Raw genomic sequence first — 12,184 nt, 5'->3', positions numbered from 1 at the left:
CTCCTGAACAAAAGGAGTACAGGCTAGACACCTAGAAGAACTTCCCTCAGCACAGACGCAACTCTTGCGGAGACCAGTGGACTTTGGGCTGTGGGGATGGGCTACACTAAGGAAGACGTTCTTTTCTGGCTCTCGTAATGAGTTTGGGAAAAATGACCTTTCCAAATTCCAGGTCTCTTGGGATTCAGGGCAGGGCAGCAGATCCCCAATGCTCGCGACCGGGGACAGGCGCCCTGCCAGAGGGGTGGAAAAAGTAGTGTCCCTATTCCCGAGGCCACCACCCTCTCCCTTCCTCGCCGAGTTACTCCGCCCCCACATCCTGCCCCTCGCGTCCTAGGTCCCTGGGTTGCGGGCCGGCAGGGGAGGAGTTAACTCTGGAGGTACCGGCTGGGCTCACAGTACCTGCCGCCGCCGCCGCCGCCGCAGCCGGTGGGAGGGACGAGGCAGCGGGAGCCGCCTGGGCGCCAGAAGCGCTCCAGTCTGGCGGGGCGCTGCGCGGGTAGCGGCGGCGGGTCTCGGCGCGGCCAGGGGCGTCCGCCAGGGGGCGCGCCGCGACGGGGCGGGAGGGGCCGTCTGGTCTGCGGAATTAGCACAGGGACGAGCGCGCGCGCGGGTCCCCAACACATCTGGGCGAGAGCGGCGCCGCTGGAACCGAGGGGGCATATCTGGAGCGGCGGAGCCACCGCGCAGCTGGGGCCCTTCGAGGCGCTCGGGGCGCCCATCTGGGACCTCGAGAGGGGGCCGTGCCGCGCGCAGCTGGACCAGGGGAGGGGGGCGGCGGCTGCACAGCTGGACCGAAGGGGGCGGGGTCGGTCCTGGGCGGCTGGCAGAGCGGAGGGCCGCGAGTGGCCTGGGACTGGAGCATGGGACGGCGCGCCTGAAAGAGCAGGGGTGACGAAGGGCCTGGTACCCTGAGGGGGAAAGACGAGCGAAAGGGGCACGAGAGCAAAGGAGGAAGATGCAACTGACTCGCTGCTGCTTCGTGTTCCTAGTGCAGGGCAGCCTCTATCTGGTGAGTGGTCCGCGGGGAGCGGCGCGGAGGGGCGGGGGCCGGGAGGATTGGGGGAGAGCGCGGGAAGCTTCCAAGCCCGAAAACTTTCTCCCTTCCCCTCAGCATCCCGGGGATGGAGAGGAAGCCTGGAGGCTGGGGGAGAGGGCGGGGCCGAGGCCAGAGACTGGACAGTAAGGGTTAATAGGGGCGGGGAGAGGGTGCTGGGCTGGCCCACCCACTCGGCCTCTGGTGGCGGGAGTGCGACGGGCACGAGGGAAAATGCCCACAGCCTTCGCCAAGGGTTACTCGACCCCTTCCCGGGCCCCGGGCCGTGCGGAAGGGTGGTGGGGGATGGCTGTGGAGCTGATGACCTGCCAGGGTCATCAGAGCTGTGGGCTCTTCCCTGACCTAGGGGCCCCGGCGGGCCCCGCGCTCTGGGTCCCCCAGCGTACGAGCCAGTACAGGCGCGGGGCGGCCCCGGCGGCCCTCGCTGCCGCCTTCCCTCCCGCTCCCTCCCTCCCCGCCTGTTGTTTTCCTCTCCTCTCCCGGCTGCGCGCAGCCCGAGCCCCACAGGACCTGGGCAGGCGGCTCCCGCCCCGGGCTCTCGCGGCAGCTGAGCGGAGCGCCCAGAGCCCGCTCCCTGAGCGCTCGCTCGCTCCTTCCCGGCGGCCCAGGACGCGGGGAACCAACCCCAGCCCCCAGCCCAGGGCTCAGCTCCCCTCCGACCCCCCAATTGGGTCGGGTGGCCAACCGCCAACCCGACCAATCCCGTCTTGGAGAAGCCTCAGCCCCGCATCTGGGTCTGCCCTTCTCCTCAAAACAATAATCACCTTTGCCACTGTGTGGAAGAAGCCCTCCCTTGTCACATCCCCACCCGGGGGCCCTTCTCCCCATCCTCCAGCCATTCAGCTGGGACCCCCGGCGGCCGAGTACACACAGGTCTGCCGCCTTGAGCCCAGCCCCCAGAGCCTCCCCTCCTGCTGTCCCATCCTTGGGTCCTGGCAGGCGGGGCCACCGCACACAACCCCAGGCATGGCCAGGGCCAGAAGAGAGACCACAAACCCCTTTGGAGCCCTCCAGACCTCAGGCATCCCACATCCTCATCCCAGGGTCGCCAGCAAATCCAGATGCTGCCCAGCTGTGAGCTGGTGCCCCGGGGCTCATAACGAGACACATAGGGTGAGCACTCTCTTCAAAAGCTGAGCAAACCCACACCAGGCAGCTGTCCTCAGGAAACCTGGTTCCCTCCAGGTGAGGCTGTCCTGCTGGCCTTCCCCAACAGCTCCTTCAGGAAGCCTCCCCAGATGTTGCCTGTCAATAGAGCTGATGCAGCAGAGGCCAGCCAAGCCTCCGCAGAGTTTACAGGAGATCCCGTGTGGGGATGGGGCTTGGATAAAATCCCAGTAGAAGGACCCATCTGGTTTGTGAGCCCGGGAGTGCGGTGGCTTGGGAGGGCTGACTCTGTGTGACTTAGCCTTGTAGTGGTGTAACGAGTCTGGTGTCCCCATCTGTGAAGTGGGAATAATAAGAACTCCTACCTCCTGGTCTAAGTAATGTCCCGGCCTGTTACCACCAGTGGTCCCTGGAGGGGAGTTTGGCCCTCCTGGGTGTGGAACTCACCCCAGGCCTCCCTCGAATCCTCCTGCCAAAACCTAAACTGCATCTGTACGTGAGAGAGAATTTCACTGGGTTCTGTTTGCTATTCCATCATCTGTTGGTTCTCTTTGCCTCTGAGGGTGGAAACTATCCCAGGATAGGGATGCTGTCTCATCCAACAGACTAGAAAGTCCCAAAAGGCAAGGGCTGTACCTCCCCTGTCAAACTAGGGGCTCTCTCAGCATAGAGATGGAGCTCTCCTATCTGACTTGGGGTTCTTTGAGGGCAGAGACTGTACCTCCATCAGCCTGGGAATTTCACAGGGTGGGGGGCTCTATCTCTCCTATAAGAAAGGGGTGCTCTGTCGGCACAGCTTCTTCCATCAGATGAGGGCTCTCCCAACATCGGGAGCTGGGCCTCCCCCATCAGACTCGGGGCTCCCTAAGAGTTGGGGCCATGTACCTCTGCTGCCGTGATCTACTGGAGAGAATTCTCCACCATCCTTCCAAGACTCTGAATAGTGACCAGAGGCAGGACAGTGGGGAGAGGAGCTAGGGGTGACCTGAGTGTCAGAAAGTGAGAGGGAACCGCGACCCAGGCCAGAGTGCGCACCCAACCCCCAGGGTAGGTGGGCAATGTGCAGGGGCCCCTCCGCCCCAAGTCAGAGTGGAAGGGAGGGCAGAGAGATGCCGCCGGGGGTGTGGAGCAGTGAACCAGAATTCCTGGGTCTTCTGGGGACCCAGGGTGCTCATTCTCCTCCCAACTCCCTCCACAGGTCATCTGTGGCCAGGATGATGGTCCCCCTGGCTCAGAGGACCCTGAGCATGATGACCCTGAGAGCCAGCCCCGGCCCCGGATGCCTCGGAAGCGGGGCCACCTGTCACCTAAGTCCCGCCCCATGGCCAACTCTACTCTCCTAGGGCTGCTGGCTCCACCTGGGGAGGCATGGGGGGTCCTCGGGCAGCCCCCCAGTCGCCCGAACCACAGCCCCCCACCGTCGGCCAAAGTGAAGAAAATCTTTGGCTGGGGTGACTTCTACTCCAACATCAAGACGGTAGCCCTGAACCTGCTCGTCACGGGGAAGATCGTGGACCACGGCAATGGGACCTTCAGCGTCCACTTCCGACACAATGCCACGGGCCAGGGCAACATCTCCATCAGCCTCGTGCCCCCCAGTAAAGCTGTAGAGTTCCACCAGGAGCAGCAGATCTTCATTGAAGCCAAGGCCTCCAAAATCTTCAACTGCCGGATGGAGTGGGAGAAGGTGGAACGGGGCCGCCGGATCTCGCTCTGCACCCACGACCCAGCCAAGACCTGCTCCCGAGACCACGCTCAGAGCTCAGCCACCTGGAGTTGCTCCCAGCCCTTCAAAGTCGTCTGCGTCTACATCGCCTTCTACAGCACAGACTATAGGCTGGTCCAGAAGGTGTGCCCGGATTACAACTACCACAGCGATACTCCCTACTACCCCTCCGGGTGACCCTGGGCAGGCCACAGAGGCCAGGACTGGAGGGACAGGCCTGCCCACACAGGAAGCCATCTGTCTGGATACTGGGCAGGGAGAGGAAGGGGCCTCAGGCGGGGAGCGCGGGGGTGGAGAGGAGGAGAGGCCGAGTGGCGCCAGGGCCAAGCCTCAGGTGGCGGGGAAGGGGTCGCAGGTGCTGGCCCCAACCTGAGGCTGTGGAGGAACCAGGACGCAGGAGCGCTGGCCGAGGAGTGGGCTCTCTGGGCGGCCTCCCAGGGCTTCCCCACTGAGCAATATAAAGACGCTGGGTCCAGGAGGCCCCTGGAGCAAGCAGACCAATAAAGTCATCGAGGGGAGCCTAAAACCTTGGCTCCCTCCCTGCCATCCTGAGAAGGAACACAGCAAGGAGAGGGTTATTTCATCGGTGTGGACAGCAAGTGGGCACTGAAGGATGGCGGAGCTGGGGCTCCCTGGGAGCCAGCACCGGGAACTCTCCAGCCCCACTCAGTGGGCCGACCTGAGCCCTCATCCTGGACTGTGGCTTGAGGCTGAAGTGGCGACCTTTGGAGTCTTCGATGTCTTGACAAAGAGACCATCTGCCCCCAGCCAGGCCACCCCTTTCCAGAATTCCTTCTCTTACCATTGCGCCCCACCCCCACCCTTGTGCTCAAGGGGACCCTCGCCCTTAAGCTGAGACCGGGGGCGACCGTAATTCCCCCAGCACCAAGACCACATCCGTGAGCCACGTGCACCTCCTCCATCCCACTCCTTGCTGGCTCCTCGGGGAACGACCTTATCCAGAGAGTGAGCCTTCCATAGCCAGCCTTGCCCATCAGCCCAGGTCTTGCCAGGACAGAGATGCTGCCTCCCTTGTGGCCCATGGGACCATCGGCAGCTCGGGGCAGGGTGAGGCCACACTGTGGCGGGTGTGCTGGACGGGTCCCGTAGTGTCTGTCTGTGGGGGTGGGGAGGGGGGAGGTTTTGTGAAATCATCAGTTTGTTGACTTCTGTGTGCAGACTCTCGTTCTCAGATCGAGGAATAAAGCTTTCCTGGGCATTGGACTCTGAGTTATTGGGGAGGGGTATGGGAGTGGCGGGGAGGGACAGGCACCCCGTGGTCCGGCCAGAGTTTCTCAGATGGCAACAGGACATTTTCTGGAGTCCAGAGCTGCAGGGCTCCAACAGCTGCCGGAGCTGATGCTCCAGGGCTTCCCTCTCCACCCCCTTTCCAGCCACGAAAGCTGGGCTGGTGTTGTGCCGGGGCTGGTAGGGGGTGAGGGTGGCATCTGCGAAGTAGCTGGGGCGGAGGAGCTAGTAGGTGGGATGGGCCGCATCAGGTGTTCCCTGTCCCCTTCCTGGATATCCGTCTGATGGGCCCACCGGGGTCCCAACACTCTGTCAGTATTTTGCTCTGTGGCCTTGGGCAAGTCCATTGTCCTCTCTGGTTCTCTTTTCATTTTTTTCTATAAAATGAGGACCTTGCCCAGCCCAGAGGTTCTCAAATATGAGTGGCCTTCTGAATCACCAAGAGGGTTGTGAAAACCCAGATTTCTGAGTGCTACCCCAGAGTCTCTAATTCAGTAGGTCTGGAGTGGGGCCTAAGAATTTGCCTTTCTAACGAACAGTGAGACCTCTGATGCTTCTCCTCGTTGTGATTCCCAGCAGCTCCTCCTGCAGAAGTCTCCTGGGAAGGGTCCCTTCAGAGAATCAGGGGTACTGGGTGTTCAGTCTGATGACATACTCGGGGAGAAACAGGCCAGGGTGGGGTAGGGACAGAAGGGGCTTGAAAGCAGCCACCCCCCCTGCCCCAGCCCATAGGAGGGCCTCAGGATGGATGGCTGCCCGGGGCACCTCATCTGGGAGTTAGCTGGGCTAACTCCATTCGAGCTCCATGTGGGGAAGGCTGGGCCCCCACTACCAAGATCACAGTGCCCTCTCTGGAGGCCATTCGAGATCTGCTCTCTTGGGAGGGCGGCGTGCGGGCCCCCTGGGTCCCTTTTGGCCAGGTAGCCAGAGTGAGGAGAGTCCTAGCATGAGGGTAGGGTGCTCTGACCACCCGCAGCCTGTCTCCCCCGCCCAGCAGCTCTCAGCACGGACTATCGCCCTCACACCGCAGAGCAGAGCTGGGTGGGGTCTCAGAAGCCACCTTGTTGTCGTCCCCTTCGTAGGAAGTGACCCAGAAAGGGTGAGTGACTTGAGCCCACACTCCTATCCCAGCCTCTTCCCCGCCCAGCCACCGCACCGTGCTTGCGGGGGCGTCTCTCCTGAGCAGAGGTTTGAGACTCCCCAGCTCCTTCACGTCACCCTCTCCCTTCCCACCCTAGGGACGGGGCTCGGGCCCTGCCATGGGGGGCTCGCGCTTGCTGGGCTCTGGTGCGTTGTCCCACCTGTGGACACACACTGGAGACCGACCACGAGCACGTCCCAAAGTCCTGTGGCTGCGCTGGGCCCCTCCTCTGTCCCTCCTGGCTGAACTGTCGGCAGGGCCGGGGGCCCTCTGGCCCACCCCCCGGCTCCTGTCCTCCTGTAGAGAGCCAGATGCTGCCGACAGCTGGAGGGCTGGCCTGCCTGGCACACAGTTCTGCCTGCACGGTGGCGGGTGGTGGTGGGGGTTCATTTCAGTAACTTCATTTTGCCCGCGTGCACTCTGCAGCCTCTCCCTCCTTTTCCGCCTTCCCCAGTAACCCGGGCGGCTCGTCTCAGTTAGGACCTTGCTAACAGATTTCCTCCCGAATCGTAATTCTGTTGGAATAGACTTTGCGCCCTAATGGTCTCCATCACCAGATACTTCCTGTTCCCCCCTGGTTCCCCACAGAGGGAAGGGGTCCATCTAAGCATCTGGCTATGAAGGCACCAACCTCTTCCCCCTTGGTGAGCAATGTCTAGGGCATCTCCTGGGCAGATAGACCCCCAGTCCCCATCAAGTGCTTGGACCTCCCACTCTTGCCATTCAAAACACAGGAGAGCAGATTCCTCAGGAACAAACCTGTCTCCTGTCCCAGGGAGAAGCTCTAGGTTCCTATCCTCACCCCCAACCCTTGCCCCTTCCACTGCCTTCAGTGGCCGGCCTGCTGGTCCCGTGGCCCTGCTCTCCCATCTGCTCAACTTGGCTGGGGAGCTGCCCCAGGGCAGGGGCCTTGGCTCCTCTGTTCGAGTGGAGCCTCTGCGACAAGCCTACCAGACTGGGGGATCTTTGGGGACATGACCTGTATCTCCCCACCAGACTGGGGAGCCCCTGGGGCCAGGGTCTGTACCTGCCACATCAGATCGAAGAGCCTCTGAAGCTAGGATCTGTGCCTCCCTCATCAGGCTGGAGTCTCTCTGAGGGCAAGAACTGCAATTTGGATGCAGTGGGGGAAGCTCATTCTTTTCTAAGCATCGGAACACCTGGAGGTGGTCTCTGCCCTCAGCCTTGCGCACGTCTGGGCAAGGATTCCCACCTGGGCCTCAGCATCCCCATCTCTAATGGAGTGAATAGTCCCGGCGGTCTGTGAAGCTGATAAGAGGGAATACATGTGAGGTCAGCTGGCAGCAATGCTGAGTCTTCCTCTTGATGAAGTTTAAGGCAAAAGCAAATGGGTGCCTGGGTCCCTCCTCTGTCCCTCCTTACCCCCTTCCTGGGGATGAGCAAGCAGGAACTGAGTCACCCACTTTCCCATCCTTGGCAGGAATGCTGGTGACCTTGCATGTGGCAGACTTGTGTGGCGAGGCCCACTGCTTAGAGATGCACGAGGTGGTAGGTGGGTAGGGAAGCTGGGGGAAGGGCGTGTACGGGGGTGGAGGCAGCTGAAGGTCGTGGAGTGACCAGGGTGCTGGATTATTGAGTGGGTATGTGTAGGAGGTTGTGGGAGACACAATGAACCAGCTGCTCTGTACTGGGGAGTGATCCAATGTCATGGCTGGGAGTAGGAGAGAGAATTGTTACTTCCGAAGGTTCCGAGTCCTCTGGTACTGCCAGGAGAACGAGGGGCTGGGGTGACGGGTGGGGAGGGGCACCACCGGCCCGGCTAGGCGGAGGCAAGATTGGTTGGGGACAGCACCTGCCAATTATACCAAAGTCCTGGAGTAGCTGCTGCCACCACCAAGGCACAAATGCCAGAGGAGACATGGCACTCAGCAGCTGGGTGCTGGGTTCTGGTTCCACAGGAGCCCCTGTTTCCTGTTGGCCTGCCAAGCTCAAAGGCTGACCTGAAAACCATCCAAGCTAAGGTGCCTAGTTCAAAGCCTCCCAGTTCGTCATCTCAAGACCGCCTGGCTAGATGGTCCCAAGGGACAAGCTAGCACCTCCTGAACCAATGAACTGACAACATGAGAGTTGCAGAAAGATATATCTGGACCCCCAATTCTGAGTCTGTAATTTATTAGTCAGGTGCCCTGGACAAATGACATAATCTTCCAGAGCTTCCTTATGTGAAAAACTAGGGATCTACCATCTACTTTGGAGCATTGCCTGGAAAATTAAATGAGTTGCTCGACAAATGTTACTCTTCTCCTTTGCTTCTGGAGATGGGGGTTTGTGTTAACTTTAGCCTTGCTCCTGGTGTGGAGAGGTAAAAAGGCCCCAGGCTGGAGGTAGGCAACCTGGGTTCCCATAATAAGTGTGGCAGAGACCACTAATATCCATTTCCCCTATCTCCGTAGTAATGGAATTCTCCCTTTTTAGTTGGGCACTTGGCTGCCTGAAAAAGATAGTTCATTTCTTTGCCTCCCTTGTGCCTAGATGTGGCCACGTGACTAAGATCTAGCCAGTAAGCCAGTTATTTGGCAACTTCCAGAAATCTTAAGAAGTTGATATACACCCTTTGCCCTGTCTTCTTTGTTCTACCCTCTGTCCTGCTGCCTGGAATATGAATGTGATTGCTGGAGCTCTACCTGCCATCTTAAACCATGAGGGATAAGAGCCATACCCTAGAAGCGGCAATGAGCTGGAAGAAGTCCTGGTCCCTGAAAATTTTGTGGAATAGAAATATCATACCAGTCCTAGGCCCCTACCTTCAGACTTTTATGTGAGAGAAAAATCAAATTTCTATCTTATTGGGTCTCCATTTCTGGCAGTTTAGTCTAGCTCCACTTGATTTAGTGGATGTGGCTGAGCACTTCACTTCTGTGGACCTCAGTTTCCTCATCTGCAGAAATGAGAAAATGCTCACCTATCTTGCCGCACTTCAGAGAGGTTTTATCGACTCACGGGCAAGAAGGAACTTGGAAAAGCTCTGGTTTTCTGCCCCCTCTCCAGCACTGAGGCGCACAGCCGCCATTTGCGAGGTGGAAGAAGTTGCTGCTGCACTGAAGGGGGGCTCCCGAGAAGCTGAGAAGGATCCTCTAGCCCTGTCTGAAAGGCCTCCAGTCCCCAAATTCAGCCCCCACACATCTGAGTCCCCATCCACATTCTGATGTTGGTGACACACAATCGTTGTTAAGGGCCTGACTGATCCCAGCCAGATGGGATCCTAATTTAATTAAAACGCTTTAATTACCTGCAGCAACACAGCTTTGGAAGTCCAGTGCAGAAGGGGGCCTGTAACGGGAGGGGGATCGTTGACAGGGCAGAGTCGGGGCTGCCCTTCCATCACTCTGGGAGCCTGGGGTTGTAGGGCGTTTCTCCCACCAGGGTGGGCACAAACCGTACGGAGCAGCCCGTGTGGCCCGTGCTTCTGGCTTGGTTGGTTGACTGCCAGGCGGGGAGTGAGGCCCTTGGGAGCAGAGTACCAGCCACTTGAACCTGAAGCTCTCAATGCTGGTTTTGTACTTACACTGAGACCAGCACAGACTGTATAAGCTCAGGTCTGAGTCCCTCAAGACGCTGGCCCTGCCCGGGACAGTCTGGGTAGGAGCAGGTACAGTTCTGATTCCTCCTAATTGGCCTGGATTAAGAAACAGGGGTACCTCTGTTTCCACAAAGGAAAAGCAATGCCCCTGTGAACTCAAGGTGTTAGCCATCTGGGGAGGGAGATGAAAGGGGGTGACTTAGGTGGGCTGCAGAGGAACCATGTGGTTTCTTGGGGTCTAGTAAGGAGCTCCCTTCCCCCAACGTGGTGCTGGCCCTCAACTGGCTTCTCCCTGTGAAGGCAGAAGGCAGTAGCCCAGGCCAGGCCAGAGCCTGCCAAGCCTTGGCAGGGCAGACTCAGAAACCTAGACTCCATGAGCTGGGCTGTTTTTAAGCCTTGTGGACATAATACGTTAATACCCTTCAGTTCTCCCTTAGTACTTATTCATTTAACAAATATTGTTTAAGAAAGCCTCTGAAAGTTCCAGCTGGTCTACATGGGGCCAGATCATCGGGGGAAGAGGTTCAGGTCGCACTTGAGCCATAGCCTTAAAGGACATGTTCTATTGCGGTCGGCATGATGTCAGTGGCTAGAATTGAAGCAAGAAACCCCAAGAAGAAGAAAAAACTCAAGGGGAAAAGGTAGGAGCCGTGAGGCCCCACCACTCCACACCCCAAAATTTCTCCTTCCGAAGCTGAAGCCGGGAGCACTGTAGTTGAACATGTTCCGGGGTACCCAGGCCTTTTGGCTCCCGCCTTCCCATCCCCTTCCTCTCTTCCTGCATCCAGCCTCAACTCCCCACTCCACCTTGCTTCCTCTGTTATCCCCCAGCATCCACGGCCCTCTTGAAAGAGACTGCTCCTACCTCCGACTCAGGTTGAGTCTGGAGTGCTATGTAACTGCCAACTTGGGGACTGTCACAGCAGGAAATGTGGATGTGCCCCCAGACTAACTAGAGACTGGACATAGGAGCTGTCATTCCCCATCAGATCGAAGACTTGTGAAGGCAGGGGCTGTGTGTCCCGTCCGGCTGGCCTGGAGGCTCCCCAGAGACAGGAGGGCCTTACTTTGAGGCATATCTGCTCAAAGGTGTCCTGCACACCAAACTCTCCCTGGGGGGTCATCCCTGATGGGCCTCACTGGACGGGGTGCTGAGGCATGATCACAGCCTTCACTCCGCCACCTTGGGAGAGGAAGTGACAACAGGGGGACAATCTGCTGCACCGTTCTCACTCCAGCAGCCCAGGTCCTCCTGGCTGGAGGAGAGGGTGGGCAGGAAGGGTGAGGACAGCAGAGGAGGAGGGCAGCATGTTGGTGTTGGCACACCCCTCCTCCCAGCTGTCCCGATATTGTGTGTTGTCTTCTCTAGAACAGTCTTCTGAGACCTGGCTTAGCTCTGGGGGCACAGTGAGGGGCACTGAGCGTCACAGGAAAAGCCAGGGTCTGCTGGCTCCTAACCCAGTACCTGCTTTTTCCTGACCCCAGGCTTCCTTGATCCCCTTCATGACTCGAGGGGTGGCCCCACCTGGGGAAGGATGGCCTGCGCAGCCCCAGGGAGGCTGGGCTCCCCCTCCTTGGGGTCAGAGCAAGGCCATTCCTCAGCTAGGGTGTGTTTGAAGAGAGTTGGGTTTGAGTATTGGTTGCCATGTGATCTCGTTCTGGTCCCCTCAGCCCTCTGGGCCTGGATGGCAGCCCTTCCCCCGCCTGCTCACATGGTTCCTGCAGGAAGCAGCTCTGGCAGCGGTGGCTCCGGGTCCGTGTAGGGCTGCTGCCATCTGGCTGGGGCTCACGGGCAGGGGGACAGGGCTGGTTTCTCCTTCTTCCTGGGGGAGGCTGTGGAGAGCACGGATTCTGGAGCCAAGTTGCATGGATTCAAGCCCTTGCTCTGCCACTTCCTAACTGTAGACTTTCGGCAAGTTATTGAACATCTTTGTGTCTCAGTTTCCCCATCTGTAAAATGGGCGGGGGTGATCTTTACCCGTCAGAGGGCTGTTGTGAGCTGGAATGGGTAAAGCAATTGAACCGTGTTTGGCCCAGCTGCCCTGAGTACAGTCCCAGCCTATAGCCCTCTCTGTTCCTGGCCAAGCCTGCGTGTGAGGGAGAGAGAAGAGTGGCCAAGGGCAGGAATGCACAGGAAAAAATACCCATAGGGAAGGTCAGAAGTCTACAAAAGATGACTCATACAAAGGAATCTACTTTTCTTTTGATTCTGGTTGAGCAATGGAGCCCTTGGTTGTATTTCTACTGCTCCTTGGGCCCGGAATCCCCCACTTCTGCACTCCAGAAGCCCCTGGGTACTTCCCCTGGGGACCTCGACTGGTAAACACGACACAAGGCTCGGGGAATGCAGGTGGCCAAAGAGTC

General features: G+C 59.0%; 1 protein-coding gene across 1 annotated transcript; it reads left to right on the top strand.

Moving 5' to 3' along the window:
• The first annotated feature begins 607 nt into the window (after positions 1-607).
• On the top strand, positions 608-5,106 carry NXPH3 (neurexophilin 3). The gene is made up of 2 exons (XM_007128530.4): positions 608-1,012; positions 3,363-5,106. Exons 1-2 carry the CDS (start codon positions 959-961, stop codon positions 4,065-4,067), a joined length of 759 nt encoding a protein of 252 aa, XP_007128592.1. The 5' UTR covers positions 608-958; the 3' UTR covers positions 4,068-5,106.
• The last annotated feature ends 7,078 nt before the right edge of the window (positions 5,107-12,184 follow it).

Source organism: Physeter macrocephalus, chromosome 14 (genome assembly GCF_002837175.3).
Source record: "Physeter macrocephalus isolate SW-GA chromosome 14, ASM283717v5, whole genome shotgun sequence".
Classification (NCBI taxonomy): Eukaryota; Metazoa; Chordata; class Mammalia; order Artiodactyla; family Physeteridae; genus Physeter; species Physeter macrocephalus.
This window is presented reverse-complemented; position numbering and strand designations above follow the sequence as displayed.